Source organism: Podarcis raffonei, chromosome 2 (genome assembly GCF_027172205.1).
Source record: "Podarcis raffonei isolate rPodRaf1 chromosome 2, rPodRaf1.pri, whole genome shotgun sequence".
Classification (NCBI taxonomy): domain Eukaryota; kingdom Metazoa; phylum Chordata; class Lepidosauria; order Squamata; family Lacertidae; genus Podarcis; species Podarcis raffonei.
In genome coordinates this window covers 23,492,314-23,514,761 of record NC_070603.1, presented here as the reverse complement: position 1 = coordinate 23,514,761, position 22,448 = coordinate 23,492,314, and the positions used below count along the sequence as shown (strand labels likewise).

Here is a 22,448-nt window from a genome sequence, read left to right as displayed (position 1 = left end):
GCTCTGATGCGGGGCATGCAGCTGGGAACTGCTCATTCAACATCTGGGGTGGTAGCCCCAACACCGCACAGTCGCCACTGACAGCTGCATGCTCAGTAGGGATGCAGCTGATAGTGTTTCAGTCAGCTTACAAGGGAAAGGCAAGAGGCAAATAGATGGGCTACCAGTTTTCTCCCTTATATTCCACCGGATTGTGATGACTCAACTTACAAAGGCAGCCTAACACATGCAACAGGCGGTGTTTCAGAGAAACCTACCTTGGAGGGCCCGGGTTTCAGATTCCTACTTTGTACCTACATTTGCTTCCAGGACCACATTTCTCCCTGTCTCTGGTGCCACTGTGCATCAGTCCTTCCTGTCTACTCTTCCCAAGAACTATCAACCAGCCTGTCGAGGAAGCTTACGCATCAAGAATGTAACTACCCTACATTCTTCTTTTTGTGTCTGAGAGAAACAAACCCTTGAACTATGTATATACTTGCTCATGCGAGGCTGCTTGTAACTTATGTACTCAAAAGTCTGCACATTTTTGTTTATCTTCGGTTCAAGGTCTAAAACAGGCAAAGAAGAACAAAGTAGGAAAGGAACGATTGCAGATTATAACGTGGGATGTGGAATCTATAAGAGTAATATTAGAAAGCGAATGTTCCTCATTTTCATTGCATGCATGCTTCCTCTTTGGACGCTTGGCATCCCAGGGCATGCTCAAAGTGTCCAGATAATAAATTCACAGTTGTAATGAATAGTTCTTCCTCATTTAAAAGACCTTGGAATTTGCTCCTGTCAGCTTTGAACTAATCCTGTATTCCTTATAAAGTCTCTGACCTGCTTTTTGAAGAGGGTGTTCTGCAGTGAGTTGTGGCTAGACAACAATAAATAAAAGCAGAAATAACTCTAAAGAAATTGGCACATTCCAGGTCACCATGCGCATTGGCAAAGCATGCATAAGTCCGCCCCATTCCTCCCTCTTCCAGGTCCAAAAATGGCTCATGCGTGCAGTCCTGTGTGCTTTGAACAAACACACAATGGTCATTCCCTGTATGTAGTTTTTATTTTTAAGCAGAAATATATATTGTTTGGGGGGGGGAGAACCTTTAGCACAGTGCTGCGTGTAGCCAACTGATTTGGCTAAAAGCTTATCTTTCCCATGGAGATTTGATCCAAGCATACTGGGCGATGGTGGGAGATGCTGACTATTTTAAACTTCAGGATGTTCCTGGGATTCAAAAAGACAGAAAGTTGCGCATGTTGTAGGTTTATGAGTCATGTAGCAAGAAGTATCCTCAGTTCCATCTACTTTCATGCAAGGTCAGGAATAATCTCCCCACCCCCAACCTAGCAACACAGAGTTGATCTTCACTTTCAAATTGCACATGACGTGCAAGCTTTGCATGTTGTATCTCCCTTAGGTTATAATCAACGAGAGCTACCAAAGTAGGCTGGCACAGCTCACTGGGGAAAGTTGTAGCTGCAAGCCACATTTTTAGCAATCCTTTACAAATTCAAGACCCCCAATCCCAGCCATGCTCAGAAAAAGGGTCCATTATTGGGCTTAGACTCAAGGTGGCGAGTTGTCTTCTAAACTTTAGTAGAAATAGCAGTATTTCCTCTGAAGTAGGTTAGGTAGAGAAATACTGACAGGCCCAAGGTCACCCAGTGAGCTTTATGGCTGGGTAGAAATTTGATCCTGAATTCCCCCTGAATTAAACCTTTCTAACCCAGGTTTAGCAAACATAGTGGCCTCCAGATTTTATTGGACTCCAACTTCCAGAATCCTTAGCCAGCATTACTAATGGTCAGTGATGACGGGAATGTCATCTGACACCATCTGGAAGGCACCACATTCTAACCACTAAACCACACTGGGTTGATTTCTGCCTCAAGCTGTATATCCTTGATGCTAGTCTGTAATCTTTTTGCCCTTCAGGCCCAGAATTCAGAACTGATTCTGAATGTTTTTCAGTGTCCTCACTACTCTCTGCATGGATCAAAACTGCAGAATACAACATAGAAATAGGCGAAGAAGTTATACATTTCAGTGTCCTTTATTTTGTAAATTTGTTGTAATATTTAAAGCAGTTTTTTGTGTGAAACTTAAATAAAATAAATAGATAGTGTATCAGGAGTTTAACTGCAGAGTCTCTCCTATCTGTGCATGACAAAAGCGGAAAATAACTCCCAAATAGGTATTCTCTCTGTGCTGTTTCTCCTTTGTGCTTGCTTGGTGTGATCATTTTGCTACAGATAGAAACGTTTAGTAAATCATCTCTTTATGGTGCACACTGTAATTCTGTTTCCCTAAGGTACAAGTTGTTCTACTTTTCTTGCCCCTGGGAAATGCCCAACACTTGGGATAGGATATAAATTTTGAAGGGCACTGGCCTTTCATATATGGAATGGACATGATCGGGTTTAAAATGAAAGCCATGTGAATATCACTAGCCCAGCTGCTGAAAATCTGGGTATTTGTTGCACCTCTTCCTACTTGTGTCATCACAAATCTCTCTGACTGGTGTTTCTGCTGCCTGGCACAGTTTTCGTTGCACTGTTTGTATGTGCACCTTTCAACAAATGGGCATTACAAAATTGTTGTTGTTTAGTTGTTTAGTCGTGTCCGACTCTTCGTGACCCCCTGGACCAGAGCACGCCAGGCACTCCTGTCTTCCACTGCCTCCCGCAGTTTGGTCAAAGTCATGCTGGTAGCTTTGAGAACACTGTCCAACCATCTCGTCCTCTGTCGTCTCCTTCTCCTTGTGCCCTCAATCTTTCCCAACACCAGGGTCTTTTCCAGGGAGTCTTCTCTTCTCATGAGGAGACCAAAGTACTGGAGCCTCAGCTTCGGGATCTGTCCTTCCAGTGAGCACTCAGGGCTGATTTCCTTAAGAATGGAGAGATTTGATCTTCTTGCCGTCCATGGGACTCTCAAGAGTCTCCTCCAACAACATAATTCAAAAGCATCAATTCTTCGGCGATCAGCCTTCTTTATGGTCCAGCTCTCACTTCCATACATCACTACTGGGAAAACCATAGCTTTAACTATACGGACCTTTGTTGGCAAGGTGATATTACAAAATTAGCAGTGACTTTTCTGCTTATATTTGGGAAACAGGGAAACCATATTTTTTTTATGTGTCATTATGTTTAGATTGGCATGGAGGCTCCATTTGGATGGTGTTAGATCTATTTTATGCATTAAGTTATCAATTTATAACATCACTTCCCATAAAATATATTGAAGTGATTTTACAGTAAAATAATTATTTTTAGCATAATATTGTTTTGATATGTGGAAATGTTTGCATATATGGGTGGTGACCATTTTACATGGGGGTTCCGCTCCCGGCCACCATTCTGCCCTCTTCCAGGTCCAAAAGGACCCGTGTGTCAGTGGCCGTGCGCCAGTTGGACACACACTAGATGGTCATTGCCTATATGTAATCCCCTTTAATTGTTTTGATTGTTAACTTCATTCAAAGATAGATAAAGACTGGGATAAAAGATTCTCATTTTAAAAGGCTTGTTGAAAAAGGAAGGTCTTCAGTAGGCATCAATAAGGCAAAGGAGACTATCTGATGTGTAATGGGAGGGAGTTTCAAAAGGTAGGTGCTGCCACGCTGAAAGGCAAATTCCTATATTGTACAGAACAGATCTAACAAGATGATATATGCAGGTGTTCCTCTCCTGCAGAGCACAGTGATCAATGGGTGTATAAGGGGTGGTTGGTTCATTTACTTAGCCTGGTCCCAAACTGTATTCACCAGAAACAGTAACTTGAATTTAGCTCGGGAGGTCATCGAACCCAGTGCAGTTCTTTCAGCAGCAGCATAACATGTTGGGGGGGGGTACCTGCGGCCTTCCAGATGTTGTTGGACTCCAACTCACATCAGCTCCGCCATCAATGTCAATGTTCAGGGGTGAAGTGGGTAGCAGGCCAGCAATATCTAGAGAGCCAAATGTTCCCCACCTCCAATCTAGTGCATACCTCTGGTATGATGCAATTCCTGTTTGTTTGTTTGTTTGTTTGTTTGTTTGTTTGTTGTCAGAGATGTCTTTAACCCTTGTTCTGATTTACAGGTGGTCAGAGATATATTGCTGATTGGCCACCGACAGGCTTTTACATGGGTGGATGAGTGGTATGGTAAGTCATGTTTTCAAAAATAAACTCACATGGGCAAACGGATTATCTAAGGCCTTATTAACTGCATGCAATGCTTTTTTCCTGCTCTGGTAGCCTTGTTAAGGCATCCATCACAAAGGACAGATTTTGCATTTCTTTCGGTGCAATCTTATACACGTCTAGTGAGATGAAATTTCACTGAGTTCAGTGGGGCTTATTCCCAGGTAGATGCGTATGGGATTGCAGCCTTATACAGAGCTCACACAGAATGTATCCTTCATAGCCAATGTGTTTAAGGGACCAGGGCATGCTCTTTAAAATTTAAAGAGTGTGGTTCTAATCCAGCCACTTTTTGTTATTTGGAATGTATACAGAATTGACAGTTGTGGTTACAATTTTGCAGTAATGTGTGTTCCATATTATTTAAAAGCATTCATACATAAGGAAATAGAGATACGTTGGCATTATGTGAATAGGCTTAAAAGTTACTTAAGTCCATTAATTTTAAGGAATCTACCCCAAATGCAACTAATATTGGATATCACTCATGATATGCATTTGTCACCTGCTAATGTGTATATACATTATGTGTATATTCATTTTGGGTGATAGTCTTGTGTAAAGCTGTCCTAAGACCTTCATTTTCAGGTTTACCCAATGAAATGCAAGTAAGCCTACAGAGTTTTGGTTAAAAATAAAAAATGGCAAGTAAGCTACAGAAAGATAAGTATACAACTGAATCACCCCCCAAACTATTGCAAATATCTAGAAGGGGCTTGGACGACAATAGAGCTTAACAAGTTCAATCTTCAAAGCACAGTTCACACGTTAATCACCCTAGCAGTCTGTGAAATAAGGATTATTATCTGCATTTTACAGATGGAAAAGTGAACAGGAATGATTAGGTGACTTGATCAAAGGAAAAGTAAGTGTCAGAAGGAGGATTAGTGCTGTCAGCCTTCTTCGGGTAATTAACACAAAGATAGAAAGGTGAAGGGTTATTAGAACTAGTCCAACCCTAACTGTCCATCCTATGCCTTGAGAACATTTCCTCTATGGAGAAAAAAAACAACAAATCAAGTTAATTCTGCAGCTCCCTGTTTCTAAACAATTATTTTGAACCATGTTGTCCCACCGTTCCATCTGAGCTACGTAAAACTGTTTCCCAACGTAAGGGATTTCAGGTATTTCAGCTTGCTTCATTTTCCATATGTCACTATGTTATTAATACAATAATAATGTTTTCATTATGAATATAATGTTAATGTTTTCAGAAAGGAAAACAGAATTATTCTACAGGTTTAGGTGAAGCATTCATTAGTACAGTTCTACAAGTTAGCATCTGCACAGGCATTCAATGTGAGAGTAACACTGCGAGAAGGAACTGCTATGCAGGATCACTTCTTAGGAAAATGGGTTGAGGAATGGTGCAGTTAACCTGAATTCAGGCACTCTCTTGGCCCTGCACCTAATATTAGATTGGCACTGTAAGGGGATTTTGTCAACCCTTTCTCACAGCTTTGTGCACATCTGACAGATTTTTAGGCACTTGGGACAGTGTTGTAGTCATCACCCACAGTAGATAAACTCAGTTTATAACTTTTTATAGTGCTTCATGCAGATGAAACCAGACCCCCAGAAAAAATCCCAGAGCCACTGCGATAGATGTGGTTTGCCTGTCTGCATCTATTGAATAACGCTCAGGAAGGTCTAGAACAGCTTTCATGGACGAAAACATAACTTTAATTCACGAATAAGTTCTTATCCACAGAAGCACTGTGATATGTAGTGCAAAGCCACCCACTTCCTGCAGCAACATCATGCCACTTTATGTCCATTTTATTGCACATTCACTCTCAAAGCATGCCCCCAAACATTTATTTTTCATAGGTTTCCCTTCTCTTCATAAACTTTGTACAGCATGCTGCTGAAGCAGAATAGGATGCTAGTGGCATCCTGGCATAAGGGGAACATTGCCCCTCCAAAATAAAATATACACATCCTTTTGGAACCAGGAGCACGGCAGTGAGTGAATAGCCTTCTGTTGTATTCATTTTGTATTTTTATGTTGTGTGATCTTCAGATGAAGGGCAGTATACAAATTTTAATAATAATAATAATAACTTCTCCAGCAAACCTGTGCCCAAACTGTTGGTGCAGGATAATGGCAAATTATTTTAAATAATTGGCATGTTTTAAATGCTTGGGGCTTTTTAAAATTTTGCTGCAGAAGTAAAATAAAGGAAAGCTTCCTTTCAAGTAATGATTAATTGGTCACCATAGCTCAATATTTCTTATATGTTTAAAGCTAGATATTTATAAGGTGTATATCAGTCGATGGTATCAAGCATTCAGTGGGCCAATGCATTGGGATTTTGCTTATTCTAAAAATGTGGATTTTGTTGTTGCACTGCCCTCTAAACCTCAATCCTAAACTTGTTCATTTGGAAGTATTTTCATTATTTCAACGGTTTTTACTTCCAGATAAATAAGCTTAGGGTTTCATCTTAATATGCAATTAACATTGCTATAAGACAACAGTATTTCATTATTAACTGAAGTGCTGCTAATGAAGAGCATGTATTTTGCCCGGCTAAAGTGCTTTTGATCGTGCCATTTTCATTGCTTATAAGCTTCTTTGATCAACGCTTTAATGCTCCTTCATTCTAAGTACACTAATATTAAAATATGATAATCCATGACTCATGCCAGTGGTGATACAACGTATTGTTAGGACTACATTCTACACTGTAGATCTCTGATTAATTGGCACTACATCAGCAATGGTTTCTTATACCCTTTTTATTTTTTTAAAAATAGAAACACCAAAATGAATTTTGTCACCTGAAGTAGGCCACTGAAATGAACAAAGCTAATCAGGAGTATTTGTATGAAAGGACTGTGAGTTCAATTCATTTCTGGTACTGATATCCAATTCCAGGGCTCAGAATGTGCTCACGATCACCCCCTTCAAAAAATCTAACTGTTGGGTGTCATTGGCAGATATTTTGTTGGGGAGGGGGTCTAATAAAATTACAATGTAGATCCAACAAGACTGAAGTCTGCCTACCCCTGTAGTATAATGTAAGATCTGTGAAGGTAGGCACCTCACAGTGGAGCTCCTGCAAAACTTTGAAATGCCTGAAGTATACACACGTCCTAGTGGATCTGGTTTGCGTATGACTTTCTTGGGTAGCTCTACAAAGCAAATGTTTATTTGGATTTACCTTTCAAAGTGTTTGAATCCTTCCACTATTCATAGGTACTTTCTGCAGTCCTTCACTACACTGCGTAGGGTTGGCTATGATTAGGCACTATACAAATTGTCGAAATCCAAAAACACATAATCTCTCAAAGCTGAGCTGTGTAGTGTTAAAACAATGAAGCTACTTTTTTTTTGTAAATCGTGTGTCATTATACATAATGTAGAGTTTTCCTGGCATGTCTCTGACAAGGTAAGTAAACTCTCGTGCTGTTCCTTAATCCTTCCTCTTTTTTCCAGGAAATCTTCTAAATTTATTTTAGAAGATGTTTGCCTCTAGCAAAGCCTGCACCCCACACCTTCCTGCCAACCTCACTTGACAGAAACATCCCAGCTTCCAAGCACCCCCATTCTGCAATTATCCCTTAACTCAACCTTCTTATACCTTCCTTGGCTGGTTTAACTTAACAATCTTTATTATGAATCCTCATAAAGCTAGCCGGCTTCTGCTTTTTGGCTTTTGCTAGAAAGATAATTCTCCCTAGACTCTTCCCTTTCATTCAAGCCTGGATTGAATTAATAGAGAAAACAACCCAACATCTTGAACTTTTTTCAGATATGACTATGGAGGATGTTCGAGAATATGAGAAAAATATGCATGAAAAAACCAACATTAAAGTTTGCGATCAACATTCATCTCCTGTGGGTGAAATAGAGAGCCATGCCAAAGGAAGTGTATGTAGCCTCTTTAAAAATATTGCCCACCCTCTGCTAGAGCAAAAAAGAAAGAACACAAGTGGTCAGATTTTGTATGACAATGATCTCTGTGGAAGCAGAATTCATCAGTGCAAAGGCTCACCTTGATTTCCTTCTTTGCGCCATTTTCCTAGTGGAGAATTAGAAGGGTCAACATAAGGCTCAGATAAAATCTGAGTGGTGAGCCTGCTGTAAAAATATCCTCAGCGCATTTGCCCACCCCCAAATGTACAACCTTATCTTAAAAATCAAGTTCTGAGACAGCTATGCACAGCCCTGGTTGTTTAACTCCCTATGATGCCACAAGACCAAGATCTTTCCCCCCATATTTTCAAAAAATGGACTGTTGCATGTGTCTGTTTTAATGCAGGCAACAAACCAATGTTCACCTGAACAAATACTGCACTCTTTTGAAAAGGCGCACATGGCCGTGAACTGACTCAGCGTTTGCTTTATTTGTTACATCTGTCCCTGGTATTGTGAACACAGTGTGAAGCCAGGCTTACAGTCTGGGGAGATCTGTGTTGCAACTCCTGTTTTGGGGTATGCCTGTTTTAACTTCAGATGTAGATATCTACTTCCAGTGGAAAATGAAATTGTCAGGTTAGAGTCAATTGGGCGCACCAGGTGGCAGATTTACATCCAAGTTCCCTGTGCCAATAATTGGAGCTGTGCTTTCCACCAAAGTTGGTGGTCTGTTAGATCAGAACCAGGCAACGCAGAGTCAGGACTTTCCTCCAGAACAGACTGGCTATGTTTTTGTGCCCAAGGATGGTCTCCATCCACTGAAATTATTGGGGAAGTTTGGGCACGAGAGATCTCCTGAGCCGTGTGCTGAGCTTCGGTTTGATTGATTCAAAGCCATGTGAATTTTCATTAATCAAACAGCAAAATGGAAGAGAGCAGAGCTGGGGCAATTATCATAATAATAATAATAATAATAATAATAATAATAATAATAATAATTATTATTTATTATTTATACCCCGCCCATCTGGCTGGGCCTCCCCAGCCACTCTGGGCGGCTTCCATAGAAACCAGAAATACAGTAAAATATCACACATTAAAAACTGAGAAACAGGCAAACGAATGCCTACTCCCATCAGTGACCCAATTGACAGTGCGAATTATAGCACGGTGTAGCTGCTCAGCACCGCTCTCAACTGTTACGATCTTCAATTCCCACTCTGCTGCCTTTTGCCGATCATGTGTTTGGGTGTCAGTTTCGCCATTAATATCAAGTGATTTTAGCAGCCTCATAATATTGATACCCGTGCAATCTGGCCTCTCCTAGTCTTTTACCAATATCTTTCCCATAGAAGTGATGAGTAGCTAAAGTTAATTAGAAGGTTGTCTAGCCTGCTGATAGGCCTTGAGGCATTTGACTATAACAGGTCTTTTCAAAAGAGCTTTTGCTTGGGAACACTGGTACGTATAATTAATTTGGGGGGGGGGGTTGTACCCTGTTTCAGCTTCTCTTCGGGCTTGTCCACACTGGAGTTTATTGTGTGCTTGCATTCCCATTTAAATTTCCATAATCCACATGACATTACCCTCAAACAACACCAATCTCAATGCTTTTCTCCTGTAATTTCAGCTTTACCAGATCTGGGGTTAATCCAGTAAGGTGGGGGAAACCAGGTTCCCTACCACTCCATTTGGGGTTGCAGACAATTTGTTTTGGTGGTTTGGGCAGAGTGGATCAGTCATTACTTTTTGCCACTCCTCTTTCCATGGCCACTATTTCGTCAGTGCTTTCATTTATTTTCTGGCCATGCTACCAAGAGGGACATAGCCATAATATATATATTGATCCATCAGATGTGCACAAAACCAGAAAACTGCGCAAACCACATTAAAAAATTCTGCACCAGATAACTGTGCAGCAATCTGAAAAGTATGTGCTGAGGATTTAGAATTGCTTTTGTTTCTTTTCCAGCATGCTAATAACTGGCATGTCTAGCATGCTCCTGGACAGAGGAGTGTAGCTTTGTTTTTTTCTTTTGATCCCTCAGATTTGCACTAAATAAAGGTATATGCTGAGCATTTACAATTGCCTTTGTGCTTATGCACATTTCCTGGGTGGGGGGAATTAAAAAGAGAGAGGTGTGCATGCAGCTATCTGTGCCCTAGTACTTACTTGACATAATATAATCAATAGAATAAAATTAGAAGGTAAGGGCAAACACAAAAGGGAGTGACTACTGGTATGAATAAAAAGAATGAATTGCTCCTCGTATTCAAATTCAGATATGTGTGGATATGGCCTAGTCTGGTCTAATTTTAGTGGATTGACTGCTACACAATGCTCAAATGTGGGCAAGCTCTGAGTTTCTTTGATGTGAGTCCATTTCATTGAAGAAAAGCTGAAACTGAAACCAAGCTGGGTTTTGCATTGAATAAACAAACCCTTTGCTAGTATTCAAAACAGCAACCTGGATTTGAGGCATGCAAATCTCAGATGACCTTTTGCTGAACCCATCTTGAATTTTGTATCAGTAGAGGGGAAATAACCAGAAAGAATTGTGCTTTGGAATTTTCTAGGAGGGAAAACTTTATTTACGGTGAAGTAATTCTGCCCTCTGGTGGAACTGTGCAGCAGTGTCTAACTGATATTTGATTAATTTGTGAATGAAAACCCAAAGCCTTTCACTGTGAAAAGAAGGACATGTTCCATGGCCTGGTTGCACGTGCTTTGCATCAGCCATTTTTTTCAGCACTGTAATTCCTTCAGGTTTGAGCTCACCAGCTGGATTCTTAACAGGTTCATCACTGGATTGAAAACAAGACTGGAATGTTTTCTCAAACACAGGTTCTTCTAACTTAGGGTGCTTCCAGACAGGGGTTTATTGTGGAATTGGTGCTGCTCATGTGCATGTTTGGTTTTTTCCAGTGTCCTTATGATGTCATCAAAATTCCAGCTCATACTTTCCCCCCCTTTTCTTTTTTCCATTTAATCTGGCTTCCACTTTAGTGTGGAATATCAAACATACGCGGATATGTTGGACACGGGTGGTGCTGTGAGTTAAACCACAGAGCCTAGGACTTGCCGATCAGAAGGTCGGTGGTTCGAATCCCTGCAACGGGGTGAGCTCCCGTTGCTAGGTCCCTGCTCCTGCCAACCTAGCAGTTCAAAAGCACGTCAAAGTGCAAGTAGATAAATAGGTACCGCTCCGGCAGGAAGGTAAACAGCGTTTCCGTGCGCTGCTCTGGTTCGCCAGAAGCAGCTTAGTCATGCTGGCCACATGACCCGGAAGTTGTATGCCGGCTCCCTCGGCCAATAAAGCGAGATGAGCGCCGCAACCCCAGAGTCAGTCACGACTGGACCTAATGGTCAGGGGTCCCTTTACCTTTGCCTATCCAACACGTCATATATATATATATATATATATATATATATATATATATATATATACACACAAATATTGTTGGTGTAGAAGCTCATTAGCTTGGTCTGGTGGTTCGTTTGTCATAGGTGTGGTGATGTTTCAGTGGATACTGTTTAGCACTGCACTTCTCCTTCCTAGCCTAGCCATTTTGTTTAAAAAGGTAAAGGTAAAGAACCCCTGACAGTTAAGTCCAGTCGCAGATGACTCTGGGGTTGCGGCGCTTATCTCGTTTTACAGGCCGAGGGAGCCAGCGTTTGTCTGCAGACAGTTTTTCCAGGTCATGTGGCCAGCATGACTAAAGAAGAAGAGTTTGGATTTGATATCCCGCTTTATCACTACCCTAAGGAGTCTCAAGCGGCTAACAATCTCCTTTCCCTTCCTCCCCCACAACAAAGCAGAGCAGTGCACGGAAATGCCGTTTACCTTCCCGCCCGCCGGAGCGGTGCCTGTTTATCAACTTGCACTTTTGGGCATGCTTTTGAACTGCTAGGTTGGCAGGAGCTGGGACCGAGCAACGGGAGCTCACCCCCCTGCGGGGATTCAAACCGCCGACCTTCTGATCGGCAAGCCCAAGAGGCTCAGTGGTTTAGACCACAGTGCCACCCGCGTCCCTAGCCATTTTATTTACAGCATCCCAAATGATATGAGCCTGTGTGTTAAAAAATAAACATAACCAAATAGAAATGGATATGCCTCCTTCCTTGGAGGTTTTTAAGCAGAGGTTGGAGGGCCACCTGTCATCACTTCTTTAGTTGAGATTCCTGCATTGCCAGGGATTGGACTAGATGACTCTTGGGGTCCCATCCAACTCTACAAGTCTATGATTCTACACACACAACCCTCCATATTGTCCGTTGTGAAACATGCTAACTATGGCTGGTAACATTTGCTCTCGTGCTGTTCCTGGGATTTTAATTTTCTGGATGTCCATGGTCAGATATACTGATGGATAGGGAAGTAAAAACCTCCAGACACGTTCCATCAAAATCTGTCCATTGGTGCGGATTGCAAGCAGATGTGAAAGCTCATTTGCCAATTGCACACATGGGAAAATCAAACCTGAACAATCCACTGGCCGTATATCGCCCCTCTCTGGAAGCACCCTGAAAGCAGGTCTCAAATGAATCATCTGTTGTCACTGAGATTACTAGCTAGACCAGATGGACTTCCAAGTTTCCTTTCAACTCTGTATTACCTTGGTTTGAGTGTTTTTTAACAATCCGTTAAGGAACAAACTTAAACAGAGATGGAAGAGGATTCTCGTTGTTTCATTCATAATAATCTCAGCTTCTTTTTGGTGGTCGTGATCTAATTAATTTTCTGTATGAATATGCTGTGTACAGGGCATTGTATAGAGAGACACTTTCATGCCCCTTAGAAAAGGAAGGTAATGATGATGATGATGATGATGATGATGATGATGATGATGTTACCAAAGCCTAGTGCTTATGAGATAGTTGAGATACTGAAAATGGGCCCAAGCTGGTGGGGGCTCACCTGATAAACTACTTCAGTGTGAAGATTATCATGATCTGCTAAAATTGTTCTCCTTGGAATCTATGGCGTTTTGTGGAGGCCAGTTTTATATGAAAGAATTTTTAATCTTGTGAGCTTCTACCTCCAGTTTGAAGTGATACAATCCATATACAACTGCAGCAATAAATGAAGTGGTTTATATTCTCCTTTTCAAACCACCAGCTTTCCAACTGACTTTAATGAAGTCTGCGCCTACTAGGTAAAAAATAATTGATAAAATATTGTGTTCTATGTATCTTAAATGACATATTCTTTGGAAATAATCTAATAGATACAGTGTGTCACGCAAATAAAAATGGTTCAGTGACAAAGCTTAGCTGATAATATAGAAAATTAGAGTGTCTGACCATCTGATCTTAAACAGCTACACCAGAGTTGAAGATAGCATGCTGTTCAGTGTAGCGTATCTATGACGTTCACATGATCAGTTTTTATAAAGTAACCATCAAGGCCTATCTTGAGCCTCTATTTGCAAAAATAGCATTTTAACATCAGTTCACTAGATGGAAATAGCTATTAAAGAAGCAATGGTTTGCTTGAGCTGGGCTAGAATTCGAAGCCTGCTGCGTCTTCCATTTATATGTGAATTCTGCCCATGTTGGAGCAAGGACAGACAAGAATATAAACAGTGGAATTGCCCAAAATTCATAGAAACATACGCCTAAATTTTGGTATCAATGTGAGGAATTACTTTTCAGTGTCGGCAGCTCCAAGAACGATACGAACGGTGCCTGAAATGTGCCTCCTGAAATTTCAGTGGCCAGTTGTGAAATTCCCTGGCAATAGCTTCCCTTCCCTTTCAAGTTCTAATGCACTGGAATAACAATGGTCATGCAGAACTAGCATCTTTAAAAAGCCTGGAACAAACATGTGCAGTGGTTCTAACATTAATTTGTCTTTCTTCCTTTTCTTCTCATTGAAGACATGACTATGGATGAAGTCCGGGAATTTGAACGAGCAACTCAGGAAGCCACCAACAAGAAAATTGGGATCTTCCCTCCTGCAATATCAATCTCTAATGTCTCCCTCCCTTCTTCAATCCGCAGTGCTCCTTCTAGTGCTCCGTCTACACCTCTCTCCACAGAGGCGCCTGAATTTCTATCAGTTCCCAAAGACCGGCAACGGAAAAAATCTGCCCCAGAAACTCTCACCCTCCCAGATCCAGACAAAAAAGCTCTCTAAACCCAGCATGTTTTCATGACAAGCCATGACTGAAAGAATAGCATTTGCAAAGCTCATGGTAGTTGTTTTGTGTAAACAAAATTTACTGATCTGAAAGTATGACCTTTCCCCGCTCCCCATCAGGCTTGTCCCTTAAACTAGTTAGCTAAGTGCATGCGAGAACATAGTTCATATGCTCCGATTCCTAGACTGCAGCTCTAAGCCATATGACAGATGTTGCTATCAACACAAAATGAAACAAGCTTGCAAAAGCAAAAGTCAGTCTCTACATAGCAACTGTAGTAAACAAAAGATATTCTCATATATAGCATAACAGTATTTATGACTGGAGATGTTATATGGATTTAAGAAAGGTGGCAAGGACATCTTGAGAGAATGAGGGACTATTGAGGGACAGTTTCAAATGACATTTCTCATTTCAAGCCATTATATCTCAATTTCTAAAATCCTTTTTACTCTCAGGCCAAGTGCACCTTAAAGTAAACCTTTGAACTGCTATTCACTGAGAAACACTTGAATACCAACAGTAATTATTCAGATTCTTGTTTTACTGAATACAACTCAGGATTTGGAGCGCAGCTAATGCACACTTTAAGCTCTTCAAAACTAAAGAACCAGTGAGCTCTGGTTGTAATTCATTATACTTATTTTTAGACCCTTGGAACTATTTGTATCTTGCACAAAATTTGTGACTCCTTTTTATGGTGTGCTGTTGTATAGCTGTTCTGTGTTGGTATTTGGGAGTGTCGTTGCAGAGAGCAAGATGGGAACACAAGCAATTGAATAGTTCAGTGATTTATTTCAAGCCCTCAGAATTCCTATGAAACCAGACAAAACACCCAATGTAAAATCCTTTTAAATAAATGAAAGATAACATTCAGTCAGTTTTCTGCTAGACTGTGAGCAGGTGTTAAGCTATTCTAGGCTATAAAGCTTCCCATTCTGCCAATGACCGACAAGAATGGTCAGTAACTGATGTGATGGATGCCATTCTAAGGCGGGTTGCTGTCAACCCAATTTCTCCTCCTTAGCTGTGAGAAACAGAAGCCCTATTCAGGTGTCTTGTCTGAACAGGAAATGACCTGTGTTGGGGTGCATGTGACCTGACATACTGTCCAGTGTCCCATCCCCACCCCACTTTTTCCCTGCCTTCCAGTGTTGAAGAGGGAAGGTCTCACGGAGGATCACTTGAGTACAAGTAGAAGCCAGTTAGAAACCCTGCTCCATCATACAAACACAGGTAAAGGGTAAAGGGACCCCTGACCATTAGGTCCAGTCATGGCCGACTGGGGTTGCAGCGCTCATCTCGCTTTACTGGCTGAGGGAGCCGGCGTACAGCTTCCGGGTCATGTGGCCAGCATGACTAAGCCGCTTCTGGCGAACCAGAGCAGCGCACGGAAACACCGTTTACCTTCCCGCCGGAGCGGTACCTATTTATCTACTTGCACTTCGACGTGCTTTTGGACTGCTAGGTTGGCAGGAGCAGGGACCGAGCAACGGGAGCTCACCCCGTCACAGGGATTCGAACCGCCGACCTTCTGATCGGCAAGTCCTAGGCCCTGTGGTTTAACCCATAGCGCCACCCGCGTCCACAAACACAGGTAGACCACACCTATTCTACTCAATGCGAGAAGTTTGGGAATAGTGTGGCAGGATGAGTACATGCAGGGGCAGACCTAGTGCATGTGCCCCCCATACATGTTGACATTTCCTGTACAGAAATAATGCCTGAGTAAGGATACATTATTTTAGGGAACAACCTTGAAAGAGAGAGAGATGTGGAAAACAGCAGAGAGGCAAAGAGAAGAGGCAATCTCTTCAGCTTACTAGCTTCCCTCCCACCCTCTTTTATATTGTGTGGAAATCCAGTATGCTTTTTAAAAAGGCTCTTTCCAGCCTACCCACGGCCTTGCTTGTCCAAAGCTCCCAACACTTGCCGGAAGAAACAGCAGGGAGGAGAAAGAGTATATGTTAGGGAGAAGGTAAGCTGCTGACTGGTGAACAGCCTGAAAGCAGGTCACTATAAGGAGACAGTGAGAGATGGCAGGCCAAATTCTCCTTTCCTTAAGGGTAAGATGACAAAGCTAACATCTGACTGGGGATTTAAGATAGTATATAGTTGGTTTACTACCATATTGATTGGTGATCACCGTATAATTGTGCCCCCATTGGTTTCTTTAATCAGACTGGAGTAGCCTTTGCCAACAAGGTGCCCTCCAGACATTTTGTACTAAAACTTGCATCAGCCCAAGCCAACTATGCTGGCTGGAACAGAAGGGAAATTGTAGTCCAAAACATCTGGAGGGTCACCAGCTTGGCAAAGGCTGGTTAGGTAAGCAGTTTAAGACAAGGGTTCTTAAGCGTTGTGACGGTGGGCCTCCTCAAGTCTAGACAAAAATAACCGATTATTTTAAGTGGTAGTATGTGGCCTGTTTCGTTCCGGCACCAAACTATGGGTAACAATAGCTGGGGATGTGAACAAGGCCATGTAGATTCATTATGTTTTTAAGATTCCCCCAAAATGGGATCCTGGGAAGTAAAAACTCTGTAGGAAGTTCTTCCACCAGAGGTAGGGAAGAACACCACCCATGCAGCTTTCTTGAGTTGAAAGTGATTAGCAGACAGGAGTATAGGGGACAGATTTATAACAAGGAAGCTGCCCTATCTAAGTCCGAATGTTGGTCCATCTAGTTTGTCTACAGTAATAGACAATATTGACTATTACTAATATTGTCTACGGTAACTGCTTTCCAAGGTTTCAGACAGAGGACATTATCAACCCTACCTGCAGGTGCTGGAGATTTAACTGGAATCTCGCAAAGCATGAACTCTGCCCCTGAGTCTACCACTGCATGCAAAGCAAGTAGATCATGTCTAGTTTGGAGAGGATCTCCCATGCTCAAAATACTGCAACAAGACAATATTAAATTGCAATGCAACTGAAATTCTGAAAAGGAGGACAAATTCTCTAAATAACTATATCTCTTCAACGAAAGCTAGGAGCAGCCTATAAGCCTTTGGCCTGCACAAGGGTGTAAGAGGCCCAGTTTCAGCTTTCAATATGTGGACCAACTGGAGATAATGCCTATGACTGCAGCATATTGACTTCAGAGTGGAAAGTGAACAAGCTAACCTAAACAAGCTAACGGAGATGTCTCCACCCAGTCAGTTTTGGAGCACACAACAGCACACAAAAGTAATGTGATGATGCAACATAGAGATCTTACAATGCTTCTTAGAGAAGCAAAAAAAAAGTCTGTCAGTTCCTGAGTTGCTTCTTTCATGCTAAATTTCAGGGAAAAGTAGAATTTACAGGTTCACTCAACAGGGCCTTCCTGGCACCTCTTTCCTACTACAGCCCCTTGTGCTCACCCAAAACTCAACTCCTGAGGGTTGAGGGACCCTGCAGAACAGTGGAGGAGGAGACACGGGACTGCAGCAGGACTGGGAAATCAGCAGGGAGGCCCTTGTGCAAATGGAAGTGCCTTTCTGCTTGCACAACAAAACTTTTTGATCCACTCTTAAGAGTATGTCCTTTTTACTACAATAACCATGGAGAATTACAGTACCAGTTGCACATTGCCATACAGCTGGGAAAGAGATGAATTCTTTCTGGCCTGTTAGTAGCATCACCCTCAATCTCAGGAATTAAAGTTGCTTCCCCATATCACAACTTAAATTAGGAGTCCTTTTATTTCCTGACATAATTGTCCCATAATTGTCCTGAGGGCTAAGGATATAATTAATTCCAAATTGCAATTAATCCTTCACCCTTTTCTTTAGCCGTGTTCTTAGTAACTCACTGTCCAAGCTATACCAGGCCTTGTGAAGTGGTGAATGTGTCATAAACTTGTAGTGAGATTATGCACGTTCTGTCAGAAGCAAATAGAAATATAGATCCAGACCTCAGGGTGTTGCTTCTCTTTTAAGTCATTGGAAAAAATAAAATAGCGGATATATTTCTATCGAGCATGGTAGCATGATGTTGCGTGTGGAAAAAGTAGCTGACTTCAATCCCCCCTCCAACTTCTAAGTGGCTTGTTTAAATAGTAGATAGTAAGGTGATTTTAGAAGAGTAGTTTCAGTCGTAGAAAAGGGGGGTGGGAGGACAGAATGCAGCTCGTAGGTTTGACAGCTTCAAGAACCTAAGGCCAACACCAGCTACTAGTTCTGAATACACCTAACACTTAGCTTTATGCCTTCTCTCAATTATTGTCTGTTGTTTTTTCATTCTTTCTCAACATCCTGCTGTTCTGTTTGGCTGTTGTGATATCTCCCACCCACCCTTATTATCAGAAACCTTTTGTATATGAATCTACCCTGAATCAGCATGCGGCTGTAGCTAACAAACAGGTGGCGCTACTGCCAATTGAATTGTGACAAGTTCCGTAGGCCTACAAATAAATGTTGCTATCCTTCTATCTCCTTTTTTGAATGTTCCGCACAAATCAATAGGGCCAGACTGCATTATTGTGTTTGTTTTAACTGTCTCACTTCCTGCTCTCCTGTTGCGTTACTTTGACTTTGGGGAGGGGTGGAGATGAAGCATTTGTGTAAATGAATTAACATCTCCCAAGAAGATGTTACTTAACAGACCGCATAGTGCATATTTGAAACAGAGAAAGGCAATATTGCATGCAATGGAAAAATACTAATGGAATCCTCTGCTTTACCTCCCCACTCTTCAATACTGTATCTATAAGCGTTTGTTCATCTTAGATATGCTATTTAAATTTGGTGCTTAATGAAGAAGACACAGGTTTAATTCCGCTGCATGTCTCAATGATGGGCTAGCCCATTCCATTCCTGCCTCCTACTTTCTGTCTTTGTACCGGTGGGGGAGAACAGATACAAATCTGTTCTGGAGAACTGACATCATCCTTACATCTATGATTTTCATGGGTCATGGCAGACTCCTCAATCATTTTCTGTTTTCCCTCACTGCTTTTGCCTTGATCAGGCTATCAAATATTAAACAACTTTTCATTTTCTCCTTCCATCCCCCCCAGTGCTATGACAACTGCTTTAAAAAAATATTTCCAGCACAAGAATAATTAAATTTCTAACATATTTTTGTTGCACTAATATGTCTTTTATACAAAAAGAAGTTTTCACTGCTAAATTGTCTGAATTACTTTGTACAAATTTGTATATTTTTTAGGTTTGATTGTGAGGAACAGACAGAGCTGTGGGTGTTTATATTATTTGTTTTGTGGGGCAATGTGGTTTTAGTTGGCACTTTTAAAAGTGTGGTGCGGCACAGCAAAACTAAAATACTATGGCATTGCAGTGGTGTTGTTGACCCTGCCTTTTTTGTGACAGGCAAATTGTATACATTGAAGCACTGCTAGGGAAGAAATAAAAAGGAGGTATGTGTTGCCGCTTTTTCCAAATCAACCTCTCCTACCTGTGATACAGACTCCCAAAATTGTTGACTTAAAAGTTCCAATCTTGACATTGTACTCAGGCAAAATATTAACTGAAGTATGCTTTTTTAAAAGCTACACCATAAAAGTTCAAGTAAGAGCGGCTCCACTCTTGGTACAGAAAAATCTAGCATTCCTGTAACAGCATGTGGAGAATATATACATGCATCTTTAAAACCTCCCATATTTGTATCAAGAAACCTTCACTGGGCCCTTATCAGAGGAACTTAAAGGCTATGTTGTCGACACAACCTGTTTGCTGAGAGAAACAATACAGGCATATGTTGAATTTGCCAAGTAACAGGTTGAGCTGCCATAAAAGCAACAGCGCCCTTTTGATGAGCAGGCATCGTTCCTGTTTGTTGTACCATTATGCTTGCCTATTTGAGTAAATTTGCAGAAATATTCAACTTAATCATCTCCAAGGCTATAATCCTGAGATAATTCACTGCACAACTCCCTGCTGGAGTGGTGCTCCTCCAGAATAGATGTCTTCAATCTGTTTCTCTTAACCAGATTTCTGTCTAGTGGACGTTTCATTGAGTAACAGAATATTCAAGAGGTTTGTTAATATGAGAATGTACAAAGAGTGTTCTGTGGTTTTAATCTGAGCAGTTATAAGCAGAGCAAAAGCTTTTCACTGATTCCCTCCTCTCAATGCAAACACCACATCCAGTATCCTTCTGGAGATCCCCTGAGCCTCAGAAGCAGTATTTTCAGGCAGTGCCGGAGGCTGGAGAGGAGAAGGTAGGAAGGCCCCATTGAGAATTTTGAATTCTGCTCACACTTCTTTGAATGGTTTGCTGCACCAAAACTTTAAAACATGCTGTCATATAGAATAAATCAAACATATGCACTTTGAAACAGCTACAGCTAGTAAATGCAATAGGGGAGGATAAATGAACTTGTCAATAGGAACTTGCTGTTATTCAGCCTTAATTTAGATGTCTTATGTGTCAATAAAGGCTTGAAGCTACAACTATTCTTAACTGTTGTCCCCCCCCCCCAAAAAAAAAACACCCTCCTAGTTTGTGTGGCCGGCATGGTCTTTTAATTACAGCCTCTGATTTTTAAATGTTACTTATGGAAATAAGTTTTTACTTCTGTGGCAATCCTTGTGACTTTGAATGTTGTGTATATTATTGTTTTTTGCTGATAGGTTTAGTGTTACAGTACATTGTTTAGATAAGCTCGTTCCATGAAAGGAGGACCAAGCGGCCCGAGTTAAAACAATACAAGGCTTAGAAGGATCCGAGTATCATAGTTTCCATTCACACCACTTAATTGTTGCTTTTCAGTTATTTATTATCGTTTTACACGTTTTTCTTACATTCTGTTGTAAATAAACTACCAAGCAATCTTCTTTCCAAGACTGCCTGTTTTCTTTCTGTGAATTCGTGCAATGAGATCCAGATCTTATAAGAATGTTAATTTACCGTATTTTTTGCTCTGTAAGACTCACTTTTTCCCTCCTAAAAGGTAAGGGGAAATGTGTGTGCGTCTTATGGAGCGAATGCAGGCTGCGCAGCTATCCCAGATGCCAGAACAGCAAGAGGGATTGCTGCTTTCACTGCGCAGCGATCCCTCTTGCTGTTCTGGCTTCTGAGATTCAGAATATTTTTTTCCTCATTTTCCTCCTCCAAAAACTAGATGCGTCTTGTGGTCTGGTGCGTCTTATAGAGCGAAAAATACGGTATATACTTTGTATTAACGTTTTCCTCTTCAAATCCAGCCTGCAGAAGCTTGAAATATGTGGCACAACACAAACTTTACTGAACATTGAAAAATAAATGAACATTTTCCTTTAGCTGTCTCTCAATTCTGGCTAAGATGTTGCTGCGAGTGGTGACAATTACTATACCACTCTGGTTGCAAAGTGATCCCTAAGATGCCTTGTTACTGCTCACTACAAGGCGTGGGACAACTGAAGCCTTCCTATAATATTTTATATGTATCATCAGTGGACCTTTGAGGAGTCCTTTGGGGTGGAAATGAGTTCAGTTCTGCTGTCATCAAAATATAAGTCACAATTTTTTTACACAATGAAATACTTAATATGGGGTTGTTCTGTTGACTATATTCCATTTGGTCTTTGTCCCTTGTAAAGGGTAAGAATTTTTCAACTTAGATTAGAATGCTGGAGTGTATGGTGAAGCTTTCTTATACAGTTGGTTTAACTCGCCCATTATCTAATCTGACCATGACTCTCTAGGTCTTTCCCATCATCTGCTACCTGGCTTTATAAAAACTGGTGATGTTAGGGACTGAAGCTAGGATTTTCTGTATGTAAATCACCAACTTTATCGCTCACCACTATTGTTTCTCCTGGGAAAACTTTTTCATGTAGAGCTTCTCCCCTACGGTTGCTTGTGTGCAAAATACGTTGTTTTTACATCGAGAACCGGAATCCTTTGTGCCAACCTGCAACAGAAAAATGATGGTAAATGGAGAATAATAATAATAATAATAATAATAATAATAATAATAATAATAATAATAATAATTTATTTATACCACGCCCATCTGGCTGGGCTTCCCCAGCCACTTCCCCAGCCACTCTGGGCGGCTTCCAACCAAATATTAAAATACAGTAATACATCAAACATTAAAATCTTCCCTAAACAGGGCTGCCTTCAGATGTCTTCTAAAAGTTTGGTAGCTGTTGTTCTCTTTGACATCTGATGGGAGGGCGTTCCACAGGGCGGGCGCCACTACTGAGAAGGCCCTCTGCCTGGTTCCCTGTAACTTGGCTTCTCGCAGTGAGGGAACCTCCAGAAGGCCCTCGGTGCTGGACCTCAGTGTCTGGGTAGAACGATGGGGGTGGAGGCGCTCCTTCAGAT

General features: G+C 41.4%; 1 protein-coding gene across 2 annotated transcripts in view; it reads left to right on the top strand.

The window, feature by feature from the left end:
• PITPNC1 (phosphatidylinositol transfer protein cytoplasmic 1) overlaps positions 1–14,846 on the top strand; it is a 124,591-nt gene extending 109,745 nt beyond the window's left edge. Inside the window, exons 8-10 of one of the 2 annotated variants that reach the window (XM_053375340.1) lie at positions 4,075–4,138; positions 7,936–8,054; positions 13,923–14,025. In XM_053375340.1, the coding sequence (XP_053231315.1) occupies positions 4,075–4,138; positions 7,936–8,054; positions 13,923–13,928 (189 nt within the window). In that variant the 3' untranslated portion in view covers positions 13,929–14,025. Of the gene's footprint in view, positions 1–4,074; positions 4,139–7,935; positions 8,055–13,922 lie in introns of both variants that reach the window. The other variant, XM_053375339.1, reaches the window with a different exon arrangement.
• The last annotated feature ends 7,602 nt before the right edge of the window (positions 14,847–22,448 follow it).